This window comes from Lampris incognitus, chromosome 2, assembly GCF_029633865.1.
Source record: "Lampris incognitus isolate fLamInc1 chromosome 2, fLamInc1.hap2, whole genome shotgun sequence".
NCBI classification, from domain to species: Eukaryota; Metazoa; Chordata; class Actinopteri; order Lampriformes; family Lampridae; genus Lampris; species Lampris incognitus.
Window position 1 is genome coordinate 34,581,895 of NC_079212.1, and position 27,653 is coordinate 34,609,547.

The following is a 27,653-nucleotide window of genomic DNA, read 5'->3' on the forward strand; positions in this document are numbered from 1 at the left end:
TACATGGAATTCAGTTTGGTGGCATTCTCACATGAAATAACACAAAAACTGAATATGAAAGCCAAGACAGCAAGGACGGTAAACGGAGATTAAGAAAAAGAGTCTCTATAGTCACATTTACTGGTAGTGAGTCTTAACATTTCTCATGAGAATATCGCCCTGAAATATATCTGTCTGATATCCTGAAATAATGTATATGCACAAAGTAAATCCGATTTGAAGATTTTCTGATTAAGTCTATTGAAATTAAGTTCTGTAACAACTGCCCGGAGTTAGTTTCACCTTTAAAATCGGTTCATAAAACATTCTTATAGTTGCATTAATGCGATATCTTTATCCCATCTTGTTTTTTGCTGCTGATGTTGATCTCAACTTCTCAAAAGAAAAAAAGGGAAACAATTTCGCAGCGTAGCCTTGTTGTTAGACACTTCCCTTTACCAGATCGGTCTCAAGGCCAGTCCTATGCATTGCCACGGCTCCTGAAGGGTCCTTGAACAAGATATTGAACCTCCACCCTACCCGCTCATTATAAACTTCTGTTGGAAATGGGGTCAACTAAATGCAGTTTTGAAAAAATATACGTGAGGGGTACTGTAATTTGACATGTCTGATAAGAAATGCCATTTATGTGAATAAAAGACAGTTTATAGATGTCAACATGGAAGACGGAGTGTTTAATATACAGTAATCATTTTGACAGGTTAGAAATGAAAATATTGGAGGGCTGAGGAAATCCCCACATGTAAACCTGCACTACTATGAAACATTTGGTGAAATTTAATGGAAGTGTGACTGATATGACAAAACTCACAAGATAGTCTAAATGAGGCTGTCCATGAAAAACATGAAGGTTTTACTGGAAGCGATAAAGTGTCAAATGTCGCACACTTATGCTCGAGTGCAGTCATACATAGACATAAACACACAATTTTTAATCCAACCCATTTCAGCCCATTCTTTCAAAAATAGATTAAAAAAAAGCCTCTAAGAACACAGATGGTCTCAACAATTTACCAGGTGTGAAAGACAACAGCAGCTTGTGGAAAAAAATAGGCTTTATTAACTTAATGGATGACACTTTTTTCACCTTGAGTTGAACATGGGGGACGTCTCGTTACATCACAACATTAAAGGCATCAGAGGACTCAATCACACAAGTTCTGACTCATAAATGCTTTGCCGTCCCACACACAAAGACACACACACAAATATATACACACAATGCATAGGGAGTAATAGACAGGAAGACTGATGGATCTTGGTGGAGTATGAATGTGTGTCTGTGCAGCACATTTCTCTGAAAGGTTAGCTAGTGTTACATTTGTATGAGCACTTACTAAGCACTCTGTGTTGTGTGTCTATGCTTAAGGAGAGGTTATGGCATGTACTCTGAGAACTAAAGTGTGCGTCTGTATTTGCATAAAGCATTGGCTTGTAGAGCTCTCCATCTCCAGGGCACTAGGACTTTCTTCTCCTTAAAACAGGCGCTTCTCATAACTGTGGAAAAAGACAGAGACATTTTTTTTAAATGTGAGAAATCAAAGTGTTTGTTAAACCAAGATATCACATGACCCTCTCTCCATGCTTCCTGAGACTTGCTGTAATGGCAAGAGAGAAGCTGTGGGCAGAGTGGAAAGGAAAAGGGGAAGTTGGTGATTGAAGAGTTCTGGTGTGTGTGTGTGAGTGTGTGTTTGTGTAGTGAGGAATGAAACTTGCCTGATATCAAACAAAATTGTGAAGTCGTTACACTCCATTTCCATCTTCAGTCTGACACTGCCTCCACTTAACAGGTTTCCGTGGGGAAGGGGGATTTGATTTTCCCTAACCAATCACTAGAGACCAACGCATCCGGCTGAATCTAATGTCATTTTAAGTCGACACTGACACACAGCCATGCCAACATACTGGTTTTGCCAGGTGATTTTTTTGTTGTTTTTGTTTTGTTTTTTTTTTAGAGTGGAAACAACCTATGATGTTGGGTGATAGAGAGACATGCCATCTAACACTTCAATCAATCAATCAATCAAGTTGAATTTTATATAGCGCTTTTCTAGCTGCTTTACAACAGCTTTAGTCCCTCCCATGGCGCTCATTGGATAATCGCTATTCCACCTGAGAAACAGCTGTTTCATGCCACAATGCCAGATCAAAAGAATCAGTCAACTCGGTGGACTGGGTGGATTCAAAGGTATGGACCCTGGCAAGAATGAAACTGGGAGCTCTGAGCACTACGCCATGAGGCACATTTCTATGTGAAGCCAATGTCTGTGTATGTCCAAAAGTATACTAAGCTTTTGTAAATTAAAGAATACATGATAAAGCGGTTTGTGTTCTTGTGTGTGTGTGTGTGTGTGTGTGTGTGTGTGTGTGTGTGTGTGTGTGTGTGTACCTGTGCAAACTATGAACTCCTCCCTCCATCTGAGCTGATGTTGTTCTCTTTTCAAACTTCAGATCTCCAGAATACATCATGGCTCTGCCAGGAGGAAGACAAGCGGGGAATGAAATATGGTTTTTCACACATGAAAATCAATAGTGTTATGCACAACAAGGGGATGATATCAAATTAAATTTGAGAACATAATGTTAGAAATATCTTGATGCATTGCTCAATAATTCAGGTAAGAAAATAAAAGAAGGTTGAATCAGTTCACCTGGATACACTGGTTACTGACAAAAAACATCCAGATGAACTGATTCAACCTTCTTTGATAATGTTAGAAATAAGTGTGTATATTTAGAGCGTCTAGAAAGGCAAGTTATCTAAGAATCAGTATTTTGTTTAGGAATATTCATGTGGGTAAGGAAACTAAGGGTTCACAGGAATACATATCTCAGTAAAGAATGCAAAATCAAAAGAACATGAGATCTGCACAAAAGAAAATTTGCAAATAGCAGCTATCTTCTTTTCAGTATTCTCACTTATTCTCAAGTATTAAATTTTTTTTTTATAAATACAGTGCTATTCAGGTGTAACAGAAATACTGTATGCTTGAGAATATACTCTGGGTTTTATACAGGATCACTGTGTAAATACACACCTGCAGGTGAGCGTTTCCATTTGTGTATGTGGATGCGTCACAGGGCATCCACATACATGTGTAACCCCAGAAGGACACAAAGCCCTTCAAAGCTAATGGTTATGAATCATCTAGTAATATCATCCTAAACGAGAGCGACTTAGAATTTGTTTATGTTTGCTGACACTCTTATTGTTCTCTGCACACATGGAAGATTGTGTATCCTCTTAAAACCAGCAAGAGGAAACACACCTTAATTTTGCTTGCTTTTTTTGTGGGATTTTTCAAACGTTCACTTACAACTTGACACATTTCCATGGAAAAATGACTTCATGTTATTTTACATTCGTGAATTGTAAGTTGGCCGACATTTGTGTGTGTGTGTGTGTGTGTGTGTTTATTACCGTAGCTGTGTGAGACTCTTGGCTCCTATGTCCTGACAGGAGTGCTGGATGCCAGCCAGCAGGTAGGGGACGAACTTGTGGATGGACCCTTTGTCCTGCACTGCCCCAGACACCCCCTGGGCCACCTTAATCTTATCACACTCACTGTGGAAGGAGGGAGAGAGGAACAGAGAGAAACACATTATATTATGTGTGTGTATGCGTGTGTGTGTGTGTGTATATATATATATATATATATATATATCTCAACAACAATTGATATTCTGCTCCATATATACACACACACACACACACACACACACACACACACACGCACACACACACATATATATATATATACACACTCACCGGCCACTTTATTAGGCACACCTGTCCAACTGCCCGTTAACGCAAATTTCTAATCAGCCAATCACATGGCAGCAACTCAATGCATTTAGGCATGTAGAAATGGTCAAGACGATCTGCTGCAGTTCAAACCGAGCATCAGAATGGGGGAGAAAGGTGATTTAAGTGACTTTGAACGTGGCATGGTTGTTGGTGCCAGATGGGCTGGTCTGAGAATTTCAGAAACTGCTGATCTACTGGGATTTTCACGAACAACCATCTCTAGGGTTTACAGAGAATGGTCTGAAAAAGAGAAAATATCCAGTGAGCGGCAGTTCTGTGGGCGAAAACGCCTTGTTGATGCCAGAGGTCAGAGGAGAATGGCCAGACTGATTCGAGCTGATAGAAAGGCAACAGTAACTCAAATAACCACTCATTACAACCGAGGTATGCAGAAGAGCATCTCTGAACGCACAACACGACGAACCTTGAGGCAGATGGGCTACAGCAGCAGAAGACCACACCGGGTGCCACTCCTGTCAGCTAAGAACAGGAAACTGAGGCTACAATTCGCACAGGCTCACCAAAATTGGACAATAGAAGATTGGAAAAACGTTGCCTGGTCTGACGAGTCTCGATGTCTGCTGCGACACTCGGATGGTAGGGTCAGAATTTGGCGTCAACAACATGAAAGCATGGATCCATCCTGCCTTGTATCAACGGTTCAGGCTGGTGGTGGTGGTGTAATGCTGTGGGGGATATTTACTTGGCACACTTTGGGCCCCTTAGTACCAATTGAGCATCGTGTCAACGCCACAGCCTACCTGAGTATTGTTGCTGACCATGTCCATCCCTTTATGACCACAGTGTTCCCATCTTCTGATGGCTACTTCCAGCAGGATAACGCGCCATGTCATAAAGCTCGAATCATCTCAGACTGGTTTCTTGAACATGACAATGAGTTCACTGTACTCAAATGGCCTCCACAGTCACCAGATCTCAATCCAATAGAGTACCTTTGGGATGTGGTGGACCGGGAGATTCGCATCATGGATGTGCAGCCGACAAATCTGCAGCAACTGCGTGATGCTATCATGTCAATATGGACCAAACTCTCTGAGGAATGTTTCCAGTACCTTGTTGAATCTATGCCACGAAGGATTAAGGCAGTTCTGAAGGCAAAAGGGGGTCCAACCCGGTACTAGCAAGGTGTACCTAATAAAGTGGCCAGTGAGTGTATATATATATATATATATATATATACACACACACACACATATATAATCCAGTGAGTCACAGGCTTGTACTGTCTCATAAAGAAATTACTTGACTCGCTGGATTATTTTGCTCCGTATTTGTTGAGCACTTTCCCTACCTTTGAGTGTTTCTTTTAACAAAGTTATATAGATACACAATTACTTAAGTTAATTCGAGGTTGTTTTTTTAAAACCTTGGTCTTATTTTTGTGGTTTTTGCCATCATGCATATTGCTTATAATATCCTTTTACTTACTGGTTTCATTGTTGAGATCAGAACATCAGTATCAAACATGTTTCAAGAAGTCCAAACAATGCATTTGAAAGTGAACCACAGTTTTTTTGTTTTTTGTCTTTATTGTCAAGTAGACATCTTTAAGGCTCGTGTTAAATTGCCCTGTGAGACACCGCTGCTAAGCTGTATCTCACAGTATTCCTGTGTCCAAAATCTCCACTATGAAGCAGGAGCCGATGGCAAAAACCATGAAGATGAAAAAAAAAAAAAGGGAATTTTCCTTTGAAGGATTAATGACTTTTGGTGCAAGTGCACACACGCACGCACACACACACATCCACCCACCCACACCCTCTTCTGGCACTCCGTCATATTTGTGTGTGGTTTGTACTGTGCATTGTGTTTTTGTCTACCTGAAGTATCTTGTCTCGGAGTGTCTTAGTGTGCGTGTGTGTATCCACCTGTGTCTCTACATGGATGTGAGCATGTGTGTCAGTGTCTCTACCTAAAGTATCTGGTCTGGGAACCCAGATTCTTGTCCATAGCATCCAGTGAGCCCATGCCTCGGTACTTTTTCAGCCTGATACCATCTGAGAAGAAGTATTCTCCAGGAGCCTCACTGGTGGCCGCCAGCAGAGAGCCCATCATCACTGCACACAGACACACAGAGAGGTTCCGAAAAATTCACACAGCACTAAATGAGTGAGCTGTTATGTAACAATCGAGAAAAAAACAAAAAAAACAAAAACAAGTTAAGCCAACTGCTCTGGTTTGACACTGCCCTACCTGTGGATGCTCCCAGTGCCAGGGCCTTGGCGATGTGCCCAACTGTCTGGATGCCACCATCGGCAATGACTGGCACACCGAAGCGTCTGGCATACTCGGACACCTTATAGACGGCTGTGGCCTGTGGTCTACCACATGCCAGAACTTGACAGAGGGAGAAACAATGGCAGAGAAAAGAGGAAACGTCAGTGTTCAATATTGTCAACAGAAAAACCAAGAATTCCCACAACTCCCTTTTGTAATGGACAATGGATTGATTCATGGTCTTATTTCAATTACACACACACACACACAAGCACACACAATGTGAATTAAACAATTTGATACTTTGGGGGGGGGGGGTTCCCCCTTTTTCTCCCCAATTACATCCAACCAATTACCCCACTCTTCCAAGCTGTCCCGGTCGCTGCTCCACCCCCTCTGCTGATCCGGGGAGGGCTGCAGACTACCACGTCTCCTCCGATACATGTGGCGTCACCAGCTGCTTCTTTTCACCTGACAGTGAGGTGTTTTGCCAGGGGGACATAGCACATGGGAGGATCACGCTATTCCCCCCAGTTCCCCCTCCTCCCTGAACAGGCACCCCGACTGACCAGAGGAGGCACTAGTGCAGCAACCAGGACACATACCCACCTCCGGCTTCCCACCCGCAGACACGGCCAATCCATAGTTTTCACATGAAGTCACATTCATATTGGAACACCCTACTGGCGGGCAAAACACTTCTCAAACAGCAGCATTACTGACCCATCCAGAACGAAAATACACATGTCTGTACTTTTGTAAGCTTTCATCCTGGTGGCAGTGTAGAGGAATCCTCCACAAGAAAAACGTAAACATCGCCAAATTGGAGCTCTGGCAGGGACTTCTCTGTTTTTAGAGACTGAAATACTGCAGCGGGTACTGTATATGGATCGCAAGTGCCCAAAACTTGTAGTTTGTTAATATATCTTTGTTTTTCTTCTATCGTAAGGTGATTCAAATAGTCGTTACTTGGAACAGTTGGAAATTTGACAGGTCTGTGCTGCTGCTTTACAGAATTTCCACTGTTGGCCGCCATGCTGGAACTTTGTTTTGCCCGCCGCGTCAGTCACGTGACTGAAAATTATGAATTGGCTTTGTGCATAACTGTAGTCCACAGACTTCCGGTTTCTACTGTAGTGGTCATACCAGTTTCCTGTTTGTTGGTGTGTGCTATTGACAATGGCATATTTTTCGCGACGCCTGCAAGATTTACCATGGATAAATGTCCACAATATGCACAGAATTGTCGACCAACTTTCACCTGCACTTACCAGCAAACGGGTGAAAAGTTTCAAGTTGTACATATCAAGTTACGTCCACAATTATGAGGATGAGCGGATGGACAGACGGAATTGTGGACGTAACTTGATATGTACAACTTGAAACTTTTCACCTGTTTGCTGGTAGGTGCAGGTGAAAGTTTGTCGACAGTTCTGTGCATGTCGTTGACATTTATCCATGGTACATCTTGCAGGCATTGCAAAAAATGTGCCATTGTCAATAGCACACGCCAACAAACAGGAATGACCGCTGCAGTAGAAACAGGAAGTCAGTGGACTATAGTTATGCACAGAGTTGATTGTGTCTGTAGGGACACCCGACCAAGCCGACAATTCGAACCGGTGATCCCCATGTTGGTAGGCAACGGATTAGACCGGTACACTACCCGGACGCCCCCCAACAATTTGATACTTTTTAAATTAAAAAATGAACTAATAATATCCAAAAGGGGATGATTATTTAAAGCTTAAATATATGTACTTATGCCTACACATCAAACTACATGTAAAACCTCTGACAAATTTTACAACAGACCAGGGTTGCAAATGTTACCAACCTGCTAGTTAATGGCTAATCAGTACATCAAGAGTCATTTGTATCTTCCACATGTCCCACCTGTTGTAAAGAGGACTATGGCGTTGAACTTTGCTGTCCTTACTACTAGTTGCCTGTTATACTGGCGATTTAGGTATAGACACTCATTCTTTTAATTCACTATAACTTGATCTGAATTGGACTGTATGCCTAAAATGTAAATTCCTCTGCATTTATTGTAATCTACAATTTAAATTTTTCCAATTTAAATACCCATCAGCTCCATCCATGTTGAGGAATTCAAATACGATGCTCCCTCTAAAACTGATATTTAATGACAAAAATTTAAGGATTGGGAAATTAGTCGACAGTTTTTAACAATGTCTTGGGTCAAGTTTTACTACTTCCTCTCTCTGTTCTAGAGCCCATCTGTATTCATCAGAAACTACAGCTTATCAGGCAAACTGGAAATTTAATTCACTAACAACAATGACAAAAAGGAACATTTATCAGAGACTGTGAAGTAGCAACACAATGCACCAACAGCTTTTGATAGACATGCATGGCTGAGACTCCCAAGAGGTGATGTTAAAATGTATGTACCACAAGGTGAATTAAAAAGCAAGGTTGTTGTAGTAACACAGGGCTCCATATTAACTTTTTTCTTAAAGTTTTTTTTTTTGGGGCCTTTTCTGCCTTTTTTAAAAAACATTTTTTATTATTAGATAGTGATAGTCAAGAGACAGGGGAAAGAGAGGGGATGACATACAGCAAAGGGACTGAGCTGGGTTCAAACCCAGGCTGCTGCAGTAAGGACTACGTCTTATATGGTATGTGCTCTACCAGGTGAGCCACCGGGGCGGCCACCATACTAACTTTTTACATTGGTTGTACTGTTGCACCTAACTTTTTCATTTAGGTGCATCAGTGCTTAATTTAGGTGCACCCAAAAGTTTTCACCATGCCTGTTGGCGCTGCAATAATACATTTTAAGCATTAGGATTAAGCATTTTAGGACCGGGGACAGGGGAGACAGGTGGAATGGTTACCTCCGCCGATGACGTTGGGTCTGGGCACCGCAGTATTTTTCTTGATGAAACAAATAATCAATAGTTCTCTTCATTTTGAATTACCGGTATGTTTTAAGGTTTTGATATCACTCAAGGAATACAGGGCGCAGCCTCACACATACCTAATCCCCCCCCCCCCCAACTGCATTCTGTGAAGACCCGCCCTACTCTGCCTCTGATTGGCTAGTACTCATTGGCTTCGTTGGTTAGACTGGTTAAGTTTAGGCATGAGGAGTGAGATGGTTAAGGTAAGAATATCAGGGCCAGAGCCAATCAGAGGCAGAGTAGGATGCAGCAGATGTCTTTGCAGAAAGTGGGTGGGGGAAAATAACACTACACACATACCTACTAAATTTTAGGCGCACTAGTGTGACCAATCAAAATGTTTAGTCGCACTTGACAGATTTTTGGTTGCATGTGCATGGAGCCCTGTGGTAACAGCTGTTACTGCCAAAATGGCTGTTGAAAATAGGAACAAGGAAGTAAAAGATGATACCTCAGAAGACAATTACCCCAAGTACTATAATACTATAACCTGTCAAGTCGCCCATCTCCTTCCAGGAAAATTAATCAGGATTACAATTTGCGATTAGTAAAAAAGGAGTATGATAAAAAAAAAAAAATCAAAATATATCTTTTTACATCACACTGTCCCAAGGCAGTTGCTAGCAATTAATCTTGCCTTGTGGCAAATCACCATTTCCGTAAATGTGAGGAATTACTTCATGGGATTTGAGGCTAAAACTGCAAGATTATGCCGATAATGAAAACAAATGATTCCAATCGTTGAGATAAATACTGCGATTCCAATTACAATAATTCCTCTTGATACCGAATACAAATGAACTAAAAACTTTTTTTCTTGATATATGGTAATCCTGGTTCCTGTTCATGTTGAAAAATTAATACAAACCATTTTCAAAAACAGAACACTGCAAAATATTCTTCAACTAGTCCATGGGATAGTTTTCCTATGGGAATCCATAAAGTATAATTTTGTTAGATCCCCTCAATTTGGATCTTGGCCGCTTCAATAAGGAGTATTCTTGCTGACGCTTCCAAATGATGGGTAGCGCCTTCCCTCAGCTCTATGCCACCCTGCTGCTATTTTGTAGCCATGAAACAATAAATTAATATACACAATTGTCCAGCCCAAACAATATACTTTGTTTTATATAAAATACTCAAGATAGTCTTTGTCTAATCTACTCACACTTCTGCAGTGTTTGACCAGAGAATGATTCAAAAATGAAGCAGTGCCTCAAATTCTATTCAAGATGAGTTACTGGTGCCATTTCATGACCTCCTTGCCCCACCATATGACAAAAAAAAGAAAAGAAAAAAAGTTGAACCCAAGTTTTAGCTATTCATGTCACAGTATATATTGGTAAAGTCAAGTCAATTTTATTTGTACAGCCCAATATCACAAATTACAGATTGGCCTCAGGGGGCTTTAGATCAACACAACATCCTGCCCTTAGATCCTCGCATCGGATAAGGAACAACTCCCTAAAAAACCCTTTAACAGGGAGGGAAAAAAATAGGGAGAAACCTCAGGAACAGAGGAAGAATCTCCAATGCGCCTAAAATTTAGCAAGTCTGTATGTGTTGCACACCATTTAAGATTTTGATTTCTGTGGATTAGCTATATAGTCTTGACTACGCAAATGATAAAGCATCAAAATGGATATTTGTGTGCATGTAAATCTTCAGGATTGCACCTTTAATTCCAAGGGAGGCCTATCTGCAAAGGGAGATTTCCTTAACTCATTAGGTACCGGAGCATCCATGCTGCCTCCACCAGACTATGCAACAATTTCATTCCACAGGCTGTGAGGTTCCTCAACAGCCTGACACTTTCCACAAGATAACTTTTTGACCTTCTTACTCACTGTCCGTGTCAAGTGTGCTTGTGATGTTTAGGTCTGTTAAGTAATTTCTGTTTTTAATGCACTTTTTTTTAAATATTTATTGTGTTTTATTTGTTTTATGTGGCACTGTGGTCCATGTGAAACGTAATCTTGTTCCCCTGTATGTATGAGACATGCATATGAGGCAATGACAATAAAGGCAGTCCAAGTCCAAGAACCTATTACTGGTTCACAGGAATAGTTTTCTCCCTGCCTGACCATTGAGTCTCTACATGCTTGACTTGAGCAAACACTTGTAATGCACCATTCAAAACAAAGCCAACAGCCCCAGATCCCATCCTCCACAAGCTCATGATTGGGATTAGATCAACACAACAAGGAAAAAGATGGGAGGAGCAGGGAAACACTCTCCATTGAAAATGGATGCAAGCTGTGTGTCCAAAAACCTGATATCCAGGGAAAGTCCAAAGGAGTTGAATCAAGTGCAACTGGACTTGGTATATATCTGTGAAAAACGGATATATACCAAGTCCAGTTGCACTTGATTCAACTCCTTTGGATAACCATGACCTGGATGAATGAGAACATTCACAGACATCCAGGAAAAGAAAACCAAACTAAAAGATCTCTAAAAGATCTCACATCCCCGTCATAAAAACGAGTAAATATGGGATATGGTCTCATCTATGACAAGTCTCCAATTGGCCAATACCAACCATACATCCAAACAGGCACGAAAGGAGTGTATGTCTCATTTTGATGACATCGCAAGCCATCAGACTAAAAAGGCTGGTTGGTGGTCAGTTGGAAAAAGAGACACGCTGATGACTGACAGATTAGTGGACAACACAGGGACAAGCATCCAAAACCCCAAAACACCCAAGGCCATCTAAAAAAAATAAAAAAATAAAAAAAAAAATCTTTAAAAAAAATAAAAATAAAACACAAAACGAAAAAAAAAAAAACCAAGAAAACTACTATAAATACAACTACTGATGCAGAGCAGTTAACCGATCAGTGCAGCAGGCTGTGAAGTTGGGGGCGGGCACACTGTGGTAGTGGAGCCAATGGGAGCCCAGCGCAGGCCAAGGGATGTAGGGGCAGGGACTTACTGGAATATCCTGTAACAGTGGTTGGGGTTTTGGGGCTGTGGAGCTTTATTGCTGGTGGAACATGTAGGGGTGCTGGACACACGTGTACACACACACACACACACACACACACCCACACACACACGTACACTCACACACAAAATGGGGGAAAAGTAGGAGACAAGAGTGAGAGCGAGAGAGTGCGCGTGAGAGCGAGAACGCGCGCGCGAGAGAGAGCAAGAGAGAGTGAGGTAAGTTTAGTGGGAGTGGGGAGACAAAATGAACGAGGACGGACAAAGATGGAGAGAGAATTTGATAAGCAACAATGGCAGACAGAAAAAAAGGAAAAAACATAAATAGCAACACACAACCCATGATTTGAATGAGGAATCATGGGAATATGGACAGATGAGGTGAAAGAAAAACAGAAAATAGAGTAATCCAACAAACATCTATTTTTTTTCAAAACCAAAAAAAAACCAAAACAAAAAAAACCACCACAGAAAATGTATGTTATCTACGCAGCTGATTTTACTGGCAAATACAAAATTTATTTTCTTTGATACTCATCATTCTACCATAGAGTTCCACCCAATCTGAAACGCTTCATCACGACAACCCCTCAATCCCAACCTAAACTCCTTGATACTGGAACCAAATGTTCTCCACCCCAATAAGCTGAAAAGACAAACGTGCTACAAGCAACTACAGCCAAAAACCACTAAGCTCAACCCCCCTTCTTTACAATCTATGGCTAGATAATGTCAGTTATTCTGGGTGGTAAAAGTAAAAATGACAAACATTAAAATCAGCTAAAAAAAAAAAAAAGAATTCTGAACTTCAGGTGAACAACTGCAAGCATTCAAAGTCCAAGCACAACCAAGAATTTTATTATGTTATTGATTTCATTATATGATCACCTGTGGAGTTCGATACCCTGACACACACCAATGGCAAGACTTTTTTTTCTTTTAAATATACTCAATTGATACCAACCCCATTTTTACTTTTCCATCTCTTCAGCTAGTGATGAGCTCAAAAGGCTGCAGATAAATGAAATGCTGTAATGTGGGTGTTATAAGCCGGGCTGGTGTGTCATTGGTGGGTTCGCCTGTCAGTCACTCACCTTCCTGTGTAATGCAGATGGAGCCGCTGCCCATACCCACTCTTAATGCGTCAGCTCCCGCATCGATCAGGTTCTTCGCCTGAGCGGCTGTAACCACTGGAACAGATTGAGATAAGAGACAGCAACCAAAGGGAAGAGGGGTGGGGGTAGACATCTCAAATGTTTATTACTGACCATTTGCAAAATAATGACTGACACAGTGATTGACTCACCAGGGTTTAGGAATCATCTCTACTTTGTCCAGCGTCTGACAACCCAAAATGTAAAATAGACCAAGTACACTATAGATAATGCTATATTAATGCTAGATTAGTAAAAATACACAGCTAGAAGAAAGGGACATGGGGAAAAGATGTTGTTTGGGAAACTCTAAAAGATTTGCCTCATACCAAAGCTAAATCTGACCTGCACAAGGGGCTTCTAGGAATTCAGTTTTGTGTAAGACCACATTTTAAGCTAGGCCTAAATAAAGAGACCATCACCAGGCACTCTCACATCTTCTCAAAAGTAAGTTAGCTATAGTCAGCCTAATCTAATTTCCATGTTGAGGTGACACTGAACAATTAATATAGCTGAGCTCATCTTGAAAGTTTATTGGACATAGTAACTAAGGGGGGCATGATTTGAATGTGCCTGTCAAGATTGTCTTGTTATGATAACAGAAATCTAACGTTAGCATAAATGCCGTTCCAGAATATCAGTGTTAACATCCTTGAACATTAAGATACTATAAACAATATCAAAACTGAAACAAGATTGAAAACTAATTAGATGGTTCAAAATAAAATATTTAAAGATGAAAAGATTAGCTCTTCAGACACACATATGAGTATCTCCCCTAAAATGACAATGAATCCAAGGAAAGTTTGATTAGCTTGCTATCTGTATTTCAACCTGTGCAGAGGGAGCAGATGAGTTAACATCGCCACAGATAATCAAGTGAACAGCGGGGGGCATCAAAGGACTATTTGCAAGAGAAGTGTGTCTGGTATTATCTTTGCTTGTATCAACATACTGGCAGCATTTGCATGAACAGCGGGGGGCATCAAAGGACTATTTTGCAAGAGAAGTGTGTTTGGTATTATCTTTGTTTGTATCAATATACTGGCAGCATTTGCATCAGCAGTTATAAATCACAATTATAAAGCCAGCATGGAACAGACGGCATAAGTGAATATGAATGCAATTTCTGTGCACTTTCAAAGGAGACAACCCCTCTTTTAAATACTCAAATGATAAAGCAAAGTGATGGGGAGCCTAGTGTGTGTGTTTGTATGCCCTCACCATTGCCTCCTATGACCTGGAGATGTGGGTACTTTTCCTTGATGTATTTGATAATGTTGATCTGGAATATCGAGTTGCCCTGAGATGAGTCCTGGAAGAGAAGATGAAAAAGTATTGTTAAAAAAAAAAACAAGGTTGTTCTCAAAAACAAAAGAATCACTACTACTTTCAGAACTCAGGATATGCTAGTGCATATTGAAACTAACCATCTTGTAGTCTGGTTCAGCCAAGAATAGCACCACGGGTAAATCGTACACTATTTATGCCATCAAATTAAATTAGCCTAAATTCAATTGAACTATTTTTTTTTATCATCCTTGAGTTTGTATTAGTATTAGTATTCATGCTCAGTCAGCTGAAAAGAAGCAGAATTTAAATGAATAAAAACAGAAATATATCTATGTGATTACACATCAAAAAAGTATAAAAATAGAAATATATCTTTCCACACATGCACCCATACATTCATACTAACATACATTTACAAATACAACATACACTTACATACAACCATGCTGACATTTTAAAATGCCATAACAATATACCAAACAAACAGAGACAAAAACAAAAACGGACCCAGAGACTTCAGCTCTCCATCTTTTGTTCCATTCACTTCTGCATTGTAGTCTAACTGCAGTACGCAGAGCTGCTGCTTTCACCCTGATTGTTCTGCACTGCTGTTCCATAGCAGTCTGTTTGTATTGTCTGCTCTTGCCTGTGGGAGCAAGTCATGGAGTGGATGTTGTGCGTGTGTCATGTCTTTGACCAGCTGAATGGCTGCCCATTCCCTCCTGCTCTCAAGAGATGGTAGCTGCAGTGGTGGGGTGCAGCCTCTGGAGTTGATCCTCAGGGCCCTTTTATGCACCCTCTCCAGCAGTGCAGCCTGGCTTTTGTGGCACTCCACCAGAAGGACACTGCCATACTCCAGACATAGCCTGACAACAGCAGCGTAGATGGTAACAAGGTCCTTGCAGGATAGGCCGTGTCTGGCTAGAACAGTCAAGAAAGTGGAATCGTTTAGAGGCTTTCCTCACTACCTGTTCCAACATGAGTGTCCCCACTGAGGTCAGAGTCCAGGTGAAAGGCTAAGTACTTGGTGGTGTTTATGACCAGGACTTTCTATCTCCCGAGAAACAGAGCAGCAGGTTGTAGTGAGTTTCTGGTGAAGTAGATTCTCAGTCCCACTGATTTTTCTCCATTGAGCAGCCCATTTATCTAGCTGCTGGGCGTCCATCGCCACTTAAGTGTCACTATGAATATTTGTTAAGGAAATGGCCTGAGACAGTCCTATGTTGTCAGTATACCCAATGCCCAATGTGTTGTCAAAGACAGTCTTTCAAGTGGACATGTGTAGGAGGAAGCAGTATGGTGAGACCACGCCACCTCGGGGGACCCAAGATGTAATCTCTCACCAAGGACTGTAAGTGCCATTTGCCATCACCCTCTGCCCTGCTCCAGTCATGTAGCTGTGTACCCAGGCTTAAAGTCTACAGCATAGTTCTACTGACCAGATGTTGCAGCAGCTGGGCATGGTCCATCCTATCAAAGGCCTTGGACATTTCAACCAGCAGCACCCTCACCATTGATTGCTGTTTTCCGTCTGTAGCCACTAACCAAGAATGTGTGGCTCATTTTCTTTTTGTTTCCATTGGTTTTTGTAAAGCTCACTCTGACAAACTTGTAATTTAAGTCTTACAAATAAGTCTGACCAATGCAAACATACATTCCACTTGGCAGCAACAGCAGACCTCCAGCTTTAAAATGAAAATATAAAAATATATTCATTACCACCAAAATAAATATAAACTAGTATATCTGCCTGTGTACCAGTCTGACAAGATCTGTGCCACTTATCACCAACTGGTCCAACTTAGGTGCAAGTCTTACCCATCAAACAGCACTATAAAACCATTCGCCCATACCAGTAGGATTACCTCTGCCCTGCTCTGAACCAGCACATCCACTGTAAGCACAAAAACTCTCCAAGTAAGAATGATATCAAGCACTATGAAACCAGTCTCCTAGTTCAGTAACACCAACTTCACCCACCTTTGCTGAAGCAGGCACTACATAAGTAGAAAATCTCTTCAAGTAAGCGCAGTATGAAACCAGTCCTCTGTACCGGTATGACCACATTCCCACCGCACTGGACCCACATGACCAGTGTGAGCACACAATCTCTCACAGCAAACACTGTATAAACCAGCATAAACTTTGAATGCCTACCAGTTTAAAGCAGTATAAAAACAGTCCCCCATACCAGTACAACCACATCCACCCCACTCTGCACCAGCAGGTCCAGTCGGTATTTGTCATCATTGTGCGTGCCGATGGCTGCGCCACAAAGGAGTTGTTTGCGTGGGTCTTTGGAGGCCAGAGGGAAGTCCCTGTTCTTCTTCAGGTCTGTGCGAGCGATGATGGCCACCAGGGAACCCTCCTCATTCACAATGGGCAGCTTACCTGGAGGAGGGAAGGACAGGTGGTAAGCAGGGAAGACGGTAAAAAAAAAAAGAAGCTAGAAATGTTAACAACTATGGACACTAGCAAAGAAGAGAACACAGACATTGTTTAATCTGTGGTTTTGAGTCAAAATGTTAATCACAAACCTTACAAACATTATCTACAATACTTGCTATTAAATTGACCTCACATCACATGACATTTTAAGTATAAGTCAAGCACATTTGGTTGAGGAAAATAGTTTTAACATTTTCTAGCCACAACATTATTCTTCACATGAAGACAACCTCATGTACTACAAAATGGTTTTTCCATACACGTGAAGTACAACACTCTCCTCACCTTTCTTACTCCTCTGAAGGATTTCATTAGCTTCTTTGAGTGTCACTCCAGCAGGGGCAACCACTAAATCCTCAAGCTTTGTCATCACCTTGAAAGAGGGCAGGACACAGAAACAAGAGACAAAAGGTGTCTATGTATACGCTCAGGAATAGTCAAGCGGTTATGTCAAACGTGTACCCCTGCTGGCTCTGAGCTAATCCCACCAGAATCTTTCTCTCCTGTCTCACCGCCACTCTGTCTCCCTCCCAGCTGTCCTCCAGTCTAAATATACAAAGGCAAGTGGACTATCCATTCTTCTTTTAAGATAAGGTTTCTTCGGGCTTGTACAGAGAAATCACTAAATTCCATTCAGATGAATCATATTTTACATATTATTCCAAAACGCCACAATGAACAAGTACCACAAAACAAGGGATTATTAGATGGATTACACTCTATGAAAAACAGTTGCTCCTATTAAAATTACAAAAACAAGAATTACTTTTTTTTGGGGGGAGGGGGTCAGTAAACAATAATAAACAACCTTTACATTGTTTGGTACCATCAGTTTGAACTCTTGCGACCACAACTGTGTCCGCTTCTTGACTTTAAGCCCTGCCCCTCTACCTGGCTGAGTGGCAGGTCATGCTCCTCCTCTTTCAGGAAGTCGATGTCCCTGGAGGAGATGATGCCCACCAGCTTGCCGCCCATTTGGCCGTTGTCGGTGATGGGGATGCCGCAGAAGCCGTGGCGCGCCTTGGCCTGGAAGACGTCCCGCACGCACTCATTGGGGCTCATCACCACAGGGTCCGTGATGAAGCCCTGTTCGTAACGCTGGAGGGGGTGGGGAGACGAGGACGATTGAGGGCGGGTTTGGAGAAAGGGAAAGACATGGGAAAGCAAGCGAGCACAACAAAGCGAAACAACAATTGGAAATATCATGGGTTGTGGCAGAGGAAGAGAGAGACAGGTAAGGGAGTAAAAGGAGTAAAAGGGGAGGTGTGTGTGTTTAGTTGGGGGGGTCAGAAAAGAGGAGAAAGATAGGGAGACAACATGGAAGAGAAAATAGTGGAGCGGCAGAATGATGGACGAGTGCAGGGAGGGGCAAGGACAGGGGGATCAGGGAAAAGAGACGAGCAGGGGTGGGAGGAGGAAGTGTCAAGGAGGAGGCAAAGGAAAAGTTTTAGGCTCAGGAATATCTACTAGATGTTTAACTGCCCCACATTACAGAGGGTGGAGAAAGATTGCTGACATCTATGGGACTTTACTAAAATTAAACTGTTGGCAGCAACTGGACTGGAAAGAAAGAAAATGAGACAAGAGGTGGAAAGAGAAGATAATGAAAAACAAAAGACAGGAAAATGCCATGGAAATAGAAAAAAAAATACAAAAGCCAAAAAACATAAGATTGATGAAAACAAAAACACGGGAGACGATGTAAAAGTTATCCAAAGGAGTTGAATCAAGTGATACCAAGTCCAGTTGCACTTGATTCAACTCCTTTGGATAACCATGACCTGGATGAATGAGCACATTCACAGAGATGTAAAAGTTGTTAAAACGAGGGGAGGGGGCTAAATAAATAGAGAAAATGGAATAAGGCAAAAAAAGCAAATGCAAGAAAAGAAGATAATTGTGAAAAACGGAAGAAAACAAGAGAGGATTAGACAGTGACAAAGAGAGGTGGAGAATGAGCAGGGACGTCATCTTGGCTACCTTGACTTTCCGGACTTCATTGGCTTGGAATTCTGGTGTACAGTTGTGATGGATGAAGCCAATACCACCTGTTAGCTGTGGGAAGACAAACAATTAATCTGTGTGTGTCTGTGTGTGTGTGTGTTAATGCACTAAGTGTCTGAGTGTGCAAACATGTCCTTAACTACTTTCACAGATAGAACAACTAAATGGTAGCAATCTCGTGTTCTTTTGGTTGTGGCGTTCTTTGATATACTGGGATTAATGATAACATGCCAGTATATGTTAATCTATATATTTCACATGGCATACATGTTTGTACTTGATGCTGTTTTTTTAATGGCCAAATGATATGGCATTTTTTACAGCCTATTGAAATTATGATGCTTGCACCTAAGATGTAGTTTCGCTATCTTGGGCCAACTATGATGTGTGTAATTTTAGGTTTCCTTAACTGTATGTGACCTATGAGACAGTTGCCTTGTTGTTCTATATGCCTAATAATTGTATATTATAATGTATTTGCAAATGTGTCTTTGTTAGTACCGTCTCCTATACAAAACTAGGTCAAACCTAGTAAATGGCTGGACCATGTATGGTCAATGTTCAAAATTATGGCCATTTTGTTATATGGGTAAGCAGTAGCAGTAAGCAGGTGTAGTGTCTGTAATGTGAATACCTGGATATTAAATGTTCATCTGCAATTTTCTGTACTGGTCCCAGTAATATTTGTTGTTAAAGTGTACTGAGGTAGCATACCACATGACATGGTTAAGCCATGTTCGAGTAAAAAAACAAAAAAAAACAAGACTAGGTTACAACATAGCATTTGGCTGGGCAACGAATACATTTATTAATTGGCTGTTTTTGCACGACTACATTTAAAAAGCAGCTGTTTTGACATCGGTTCCATGAACAGCTGATGACGCAACAGAAAACTGTTCACGCTGATTCATTCTGAAAGAGCAACGGCCAATGGGAAAACTCCAACTCGGCCGTCCGACCAATGGTGAAACTCCATCACTTAATCAGGTACTCAGTCACTCACTCACAGACATCCGCATATGTAGGGTTGGTCCTGATGTTGCAGTCCAGCCAAAAAAGGTTATAAATGTAGTTGCAAGAACAATACTTCCCATTCTTGGGGTGTTTGATTTGAAAGAGAACTGAGTCTAATTGTAATTAGAACTATTCTAATTATTTAACAACCCATCCTCCTTTTTTAATCTGTTTCTACCTGCGGATGTCTCACCCCCCCCCCCCCCAAGACTTGCTCTGTATTGACAAGTGAAATCACAAAGAATTGATTGCGGCCGCTGATGGCACCATGAATTGCGCATCACTTGCAATCGCTCTCTGGTTCGACTCACAAAAGATATTGTGCTAATGATATTACAGCGCAAACACGTCCACAGAATTTTACAGCCATGTGCAATTTGTATCTGACTGCAATTATCCATGTGGCAAAGTATAAATGGTGGCTTTGCACCAACATAGTTGGCAGTCTCAATGTCATCCTTGATGTCATCACGTATAGCAAGAATTGTTAGACCTGGCAACCTTTATCTGCAAATGATTTCAGTCTCACTGATATTCTCCTTCGAAATATCCACCCACGAATATGCCTGGCATGATGATGCCTTCGCCTGGCTACCATCACTGCTGCCATGATCACTGGAAAGTCTGGGTGAAATAATTCACTTTAACAGCGTGTGGTTATTAGTGCTGGTGTTTGTGAATTGGACTTTTTTTTGCAATGAGTCTCATTTGCATAGAAAGGGGCCAATTTTGCACCAAATGTATGTATACTACCTAATTTAAATACCTGCAAATAGCACCAGAGCACTGACGCCATTTGCTTGGCAGTGCAGTTAGGGGTGCATTACACCCTTTGCAGGTGCTTTTGAGAATTACACGGTTTGTTTTTGTCTTATTTGTGCAGGTTTAGCAGCCGCAAAAGCCGCACAATCCTTTTTTTTTTAATTTGCCAGTGAGTGTTTTGTCAGAGTGATTATTATTTGGGGTGCTTTAACTTTGTGCTCTTCCTCATGCCTCTCGGCTGACCAATTGTGTAACTTCAGTGATGTTGTTGGTCACCTTATCCAGCGGCCCAATCGTGTCAAACATGTTCGCTCAGTCAGTCAGTCAGCCAGCGACATTCGTGTTTGTAGGGCTGGCCCTCTGGCCTGGTTCAGCCAAAAAGCAGCTGGTACCATTGTGTTTTTGTGTCAAAATGACGGCCCACGGTTTTTAAACTCTATAATGTCAAGATAAATACCCAATTGAGATATTAATGCATTACATATGTTAGCATGTCTGTTAAGAAACGACTGACACCAAAATTAACATTTTAACAACTTTAATACTATTTTTCAAACAATTTAAAATGGTCACTGTCCAACGCCTGTAAATACTGCAATGCTGCGGTTGTAGTCATGGTGCATCAGAAATGGTGTCTGTAACCAGACATGTTGGCAATAATCAAAAATCAAGTTTAGACTATTACTCTGCACTGGAGAACACTAGTGTGTTTCTAGGACAGCAATGAACTTCGCGAAGGAAATGATGCGACCAACACACGTCGTAAATAGTGACGTGACGCACATGATCACATTCAAATTACGAGCCACCTTTTTGATGGCTCATGGTCTTTTTAGGTAGATCTTATAACTTTTTTGTGTGCAATTGATCTAAAACTCATTTTAATGCAAATATATGCAATTTTAGGAGCACTTACGCAGCATCAAGTCTGTGTCATTTTTTCCCCACAAAGTTATTAAACTTTGAAAATCCAAACTGTCAAAATGACAGCCTTGGTTGTTCTAGTGTTAACTGGTATTTTTTCAAGCAAAATTGTGACACAGTTGGCAGTCATACTTACTGCCATAGCAATAGCCATGTTGGCCTCTGTGACAGTGTCCATGGGAGAGGAGACGAAGGGGGTTTTCATGGTAATCTGCTTTGTGAGGGCTGAGGTCAGGTCCTGGACAGGGGAAAAAGACAAGTATATTTCACATTTACAAATCAATGCTGAGGATGCTGTTCTCATGGATCAGTAAATATGATTAAATTTGTTTATCAACAATGCTGCAGACCAGCGTGTTAGTTTTAGCCAATCTGACAATGATTTAGCCTCTGAGTTGTCCTGTTTGCTGCGTTTAACTAGACTGTTTAACACAAACTTGGAAAGTGAAAGAATGCCTGAGGAGTGGAGAAGAACTATACATGAATCCGGGGAAGTACCAGAGGTAAACAAGTCACCATCACTCCGGAGGCATGTCCCTACAATATGCGCTTGTGTGAATGCAAGCTGTCATAAAAAGTGTACAATTTTCTATTTATACCTTTACTTTTTATGTAACATTACTTTTGACAACAATATCAAGGAGTTCGGAAGAACCTGCGCAGTTCCTCAGCTTCTCCAACAGTAGTGGCAAACTTCAAATTAAAAAAAAAAAACTAAAAGCGAATCACACAAGCCTTTACTTCATGAAGAGTACCCCTGTCTGAGACCATACTCTTCACATAGATTCGCCGGGTGGGCAGAGGACCAAGAGATTCATCAGAAGTGGATAAAGAATATAAAAAGAAAGGACTTTGTCCCCAGTAACAACAGCATGGTAGGTTTTGTTAACAGTAGTCAATCTCTATTCATCTCACAATGACAAGCATGCAGCTGCCTAGCCTAACATGGTGAAACAACGTCAGCTAAATAAAGATCACTTAGCTAGCCAACGTAAGCGTGCTAAAAAGACATCTAGGGGCTGAGGTGGTCGCACAGAATATCTCAACTCAATCTACCAACTGTGGCAATATTGTGAAATATAACTTTAGTTGCTCTAAGTAGGGCAACCTAATGACCACAAAGTAAACTCATCCAGTCGGCATCACAAACAGAACACATACAATGGTGTCCGGCAGCACTATTTTTAGTAGGAGTGACTGTTATTTGGCTGGCAGTCAATAATGTCTACATTTTATGCAAAGGTTGTCATCAATTAGCTGAGTTAATTTAGAAAATCGACAAGTTTTACAAAAGTGTAACATTATTTCTGTACTTGTTTGGAAGACTTGGGTGGCATCCCCCCCCCTTTTTCTCCCCAATTGTACTTAGCCAATTACCCTACTCTTCCAAGCCATCCCGAACTCTGCTCCACCCCCTCTGCTGATCCGGGGAGAGCTGCAGACTACCACATGCCTCCTCCAATACATGTGGAGTTGCCAGCCACTTCTTTTCACCTGACAGTGAGGAGTTTCGCCAGGGGGACGTAGCGCGTGAAAGGATCACGCTATTCCCCCCAGTTCCCCCTCCCCTCCGAACAGGCGCCCCAACTGACCAAAAGAGGCGCTAGTGTAGCAACCAGGACACATACCCACAGCCAGCTTCCCACCTGCAGACACGGCCAATTGTTTCTGTAGGGACGCCCGACCAAGCCGGAAGGAACACGGGGATTCGAACCGGCGATCCCCATATTGGTAGGGAACAGAATAGACCACTACGCTACCAGGACGCCCCTGGGTGGCATTTTCAAGTGTGGGTTTTAAGTTGATTGGTGCAAAGCAATTTTTGACATGAAACACAAATTACAGTAATGTAGTGGAGAATATTTTGTGAGTTAGGTGGTATTTGCTACTCATCCTCATTGTTCTTTACCACTCTCAAGGTGTGTGGAAAACACTTCCAGGATGGTAAACCAACGAAAGAACACCCATATCTGTATTACATACGGGATATGAACATTATGTAAGTTTGATTCCATTTTTTCTTGGCGTTACCATAGGTTTAATCCATTGCCTCCATGACAATTACAATTTAGCAAGAGATTCCAATTAAAATGCTTTTCAAATGGTCAGTTTCATATGATTGTTTTTGGTTTAAATATGTTGTATTCTATTTGAAAACTGTATGTGAAATTTTTTTTCTGTTTTTCCTCAGGTGATAAAATCATCTGATAGAGACCCCCCCCCCTCCCAAGAGAAGATGTCTAGAGCCGTTAATAGTCAGCACATAATGTGCTGAACCTGAAGTCTTCACTATTTGCCCTGTGGTCTCCTCAAAACATTATTTGACCATACCTAGTGGCTGTGCTTCCAACAAAGTTGCAGTTCAGTTTTCTCTCCACCCACTTTCTTGGCACTTCAAATCCCTCACTACTGGTTATACTATTTTTTCTCTGGATTAGCCAAAATTGACAATTCTGGCCCTTTGTGTTTGCTTCTATTTTCTCTCTCTCATCTTTCCTACATTTGACATATCTTTCAAAAACTACATTGCAGAGTTCGCCCTTGTGTTCAGGACATGGTGCATGATCTTTGGGAAGTTCATTAATATTTGCATTCTTCTGTGGCTGTGCAGTAAACACATGACGTAAAATGGTTCCAGGTATCACAGGTAAACCAGCCATCTCAGATCTTCCAGATTAGTTAGTGACTACCACAAGTAGCTTCATCAGATTATGTAAATTAGTAAAATACTAAAAAACAAACAAAAAAAAACATCCAACTACATCACTACTTACCACCTGGTCAGCTGTAAAGTCAATGTAGCCTGGCAGAATCAAGAAGTCACTACAGACAGAGGAGCAAGAGAGAGATAGATTAAAAAAAGTTAAGTCGTTCACATTTTCTTGAAATACAGGGCACATACTACATGTAAGCAGATGGGCTGTCTGCAATCCTTTGTCTGGCATACTCCAAACATACGAGCACATACTACGTATAAGCCCACATTTACCAAAATCTTTGCAAGCTATATTTTGTGTGACATCAGGTTTGCCTGTAGGTGAAGTGCAAATGCTAGGTACGTGCATTCGCACTTAGAAAGATGTGCACTTTTTAGTCACATCAAAGTGATTTTACTCTTTGGTCTGATCTTTTTTTTTCCAATATCAAAAAAACATGATTGGCTCAAACAGCTGGCTAACTTTGCATGCCTTATTTTTCACCTTGCTTTAAAATACCTAACTATGACAACGTTAAGCAGTGCAAACTAAGTAGCAAGCTAGAGTGCAAAGAAATGTCGCTCACTGCGAAAGGAACCGCGTCTGTTCACAATGAAGTGTAGACCTACAAAAGACTAGTTTTTCAGTAAGAAAAAATGCCCCACCATCTAGTGCATCCCATAGCACACTCAAATTTCCTAACAAGACCATGCAACCACATGCAATGCCAAGAAGCTTCCCCCCTCCCAGCAGTGTTTCAACACCAAGAAGTGGTGAACAGATATGATAAGTTTAATAAGGCATGCAAAATCTCCAAGAAATGCCATTCAAAAAAAATTAAAACAAATACTGTAATGAAATTCTGGTTGTCTGTAAATCCAACAAACGGTAATAATATGGCATGCATGCATGCAATTAAGAGTGATGAAAAAAAAAGTCAAGAGTCGCAATCACTCAAAGATTTTTGGTGCGAATAACTTATGTGCCAGTGCTACTAATTGAAAAATGTAGTCTTGAGTCCTGACAGACATAACATGCACTAACGCAGACTCAAAATCATAGAAAGTTAGGCCTTAAGCAGCTGTGCTATTTGGTAATTTTAAAACTGCTGGAAAGCATCAAAAGCAATTAAATGTCACTCTTCAGTCAAGCACCGTAACTCTACCCCAATGTAGGTGCCACTTAACCGAAATTCTAATATTTAACAGCTGTGTGGTAATGATTAACACTTATCATTTCTAGTGGGTTTCTTATGACAACTGAAACATAACTGAACCAAATGACAAACAGAGACCAGATTAGTCTTTTTTTAATTTCAGATGGTAACTAGACCCCATTTCAGGGACAAAACATACAGAGCTAGATATTAAATTATAACACTAAACTACCAACATTAACTACTGTAAACCAAAACTAGACCTATGAGTACCTAAGGAAAATTCATATGTTTATTTCACTAATGCAAAATAAACTAATATACACTAACTATGAAAAGGATACTTTAGGATGACACTCTGAGGTTACAGCTCTGTAAATAATGAAAATACAATTAAATACATTCTGGCAGAATGTTTCTTGGGTCCAAAAACAGAAAAACAAGGCAGGTGAGGTAAACCGCCCCTGAAAATGACTGGTGAGAGGAACCTTGTGTGCTAATTATCTTTGTCAGGAGAACTCACAGGGTGTTATGTTACTCTGAAAAACATGCATGTATACGCATGTCCAAGTGTGACTGCCAAGTACTTCTCCAATACTCAGTTTGTCAATCCATGCGGAGTGCCAGTGAATGCGCACCCCTCTATGTGGACCCACATTCCCATTTATAGGGAGAGAGAGGACAAGAGAGACCCAGCAAGACAGAGACAGAACACTGAGGACGAGAGACCCAGAAAGAGACACATCACGTTGGAGAAATTTGCCTGTGCATGTGACAAAATGACAGTCAGCCACATATGCATGGCGGTGCCCTTATGTCATGAACGACAAACACATTCCAAGAATTCATGAGGAAACTCTTTCATTGAGTTAGGAGACTGTTGCCGAAGTCTGTTGTATGGTTTCAAAAGGACCTTACCATCATGTTAATGATGTGATACAACAGTTTATTTTTAGAGTAATGACATCTATTTGCATATTAAGCATTCTGACAAATGCATGTTATTTCAAGTCTTCTGGATTCTCTTTGGCAATGCAACAGACAATCTGAAGGCAATATAAGGGCCAAAGAACTTGGGTGTCTGTTGATACCATTAGTGCAGCACGACATGTGCTTCATGATCAAGTGTACCAAGAGGTAGACGTTGCAAATATTCCAGGTCTGTACAGTACGACAGAACATCTGATTGTGTAAAATACTTTCCAAATTTACAGCCTTTCAAATTTGGACAAGTTATTCAAGAGGCAAGTACAGTCCCTGTGCCTGTGAAGAGCTAATTTCTAAAACTTAATGCACCCATTGGGAAGAAAAAAAATTAAAAACACACAGAAAATACTTTTGTCATGCTGTCTCTCACTACAAGTTTGGCCTTCTTTTTAGCTGTCAATGTAATGAGGTAAATATTAACTACTCAATGCTGACAATCAAACAAAAGATTAAGTCAGTTCTCTATAAAATGTGATGTAACCAAGGAAGAGCAGCTGTGTGGACGATGCCCCAATAACCAGAAGGTGCATCGACTGTGTGATAAACTTTTCTTATTCACAGTCACATACATACATATCTTCATATAGCAAAGCAGATGTGACAAGTGTTGATCAGGAGTTGGGTTAAGCAACCAGTACGTTACAGTCGTACAGTATTCAAATCAAAATCCCATGATTCATTCACCCAGTGTTGGTAATCCATTAGTCAGAGAGCGGGGTTCAAGATTAAAATACAAGCTAAAACGGATTAAAAACGCCGAATGCAAGCGTGCAATAGTAACGAACTAGCTTGTTTCGCTAGTTTCACCCGTGGCATAACAGCCAGAGAACAGCAAGTAATACAAATATGGAGTATTACTTGTAGGTGAGCCCGTCTCCTCCGTTGAACAGTTGCTGTCCCGTCAGCCCGTCGTCGGGAACGTAACCGGTCTGCCCGCTGATCAAGTAGTCCGCCATGGCCGTCAAATCTTCACCGTTTTTGGTTTTTAATTTCCAAAATCAACTCAATGGCGAAAGAGACCCGACAACTTTCTTCGTCTCTGCGTCTTTATTAGTGTCGAAGAAGGGAGGAGGGGGGAGGGCTGGGCTATCTGGCGGACGCCTGTCAGTTGGAGCTCCTCTGCGTCTCCTTTCCAGATCAATCGAGGACGGTTTTGGTCTTTGTTGTTGTTTTTATCTCGCGTGGCCTTTAAGTTGTTTATAAGGGCGAGATAAAAGTGATCGACACGAGTTTGTTTGCTGCTTCATCGGGATACGTCCTCATGCCCTCTTCTGTGCTCCCTCTGACACG

General features: G+C 41.3%; 1 protein-coding gene across 2 annotated transcripts; it reads right to left on the reverse strand.

Annotated features, from left to right (window-relative positions):
• Window positions 1-27,653, reverse strand: impdh2 (IMP (inosine 5'-monophosphate) dehydrogenase 2). Of its 2 annotated transcripts, XM_056272795.1 has the most exons (15): window positions 27,222-27,653; window positions 24,299-24,347; window positions 21,661-21,762; window positions 18,801-18,875; window positions 17,712-17,918; window positions 17,106-17,193; window positions 16,564-16,763; window positions 14,304-14,394; window positions 13,020-13,115; window positions 11,915-11,986; window positions 6,023-6,166; window positions 5,742-5,886; window positions 3,422-3,565; window positions 2,390-2,473; window positions 1-1,497 (listed from the first exon to the last, which is right to left on the reverse strand). In XM_056272795.1, the coding sequence occupies exons 1-15, from the start codon at window positions 27,317-27,319 to the stop codon at window positions 1,476-1,478; spliced, it is 1,617 nt and encodes a 538-aa protein (XP_056128770.1). In that variant the 5' UTR covers window positions 27,320-27,653; the 3' UTR covers window positions 1-1,475. The 2 variants fall into 2 exon arrangements, with proteins under 2 accessions (XP_056128770.1, XP_056128771.1); XM_056272796.1 differs by lacking the exon at window positions 11,915-11,986 and having other exon boundaries at window positions 4-1,497.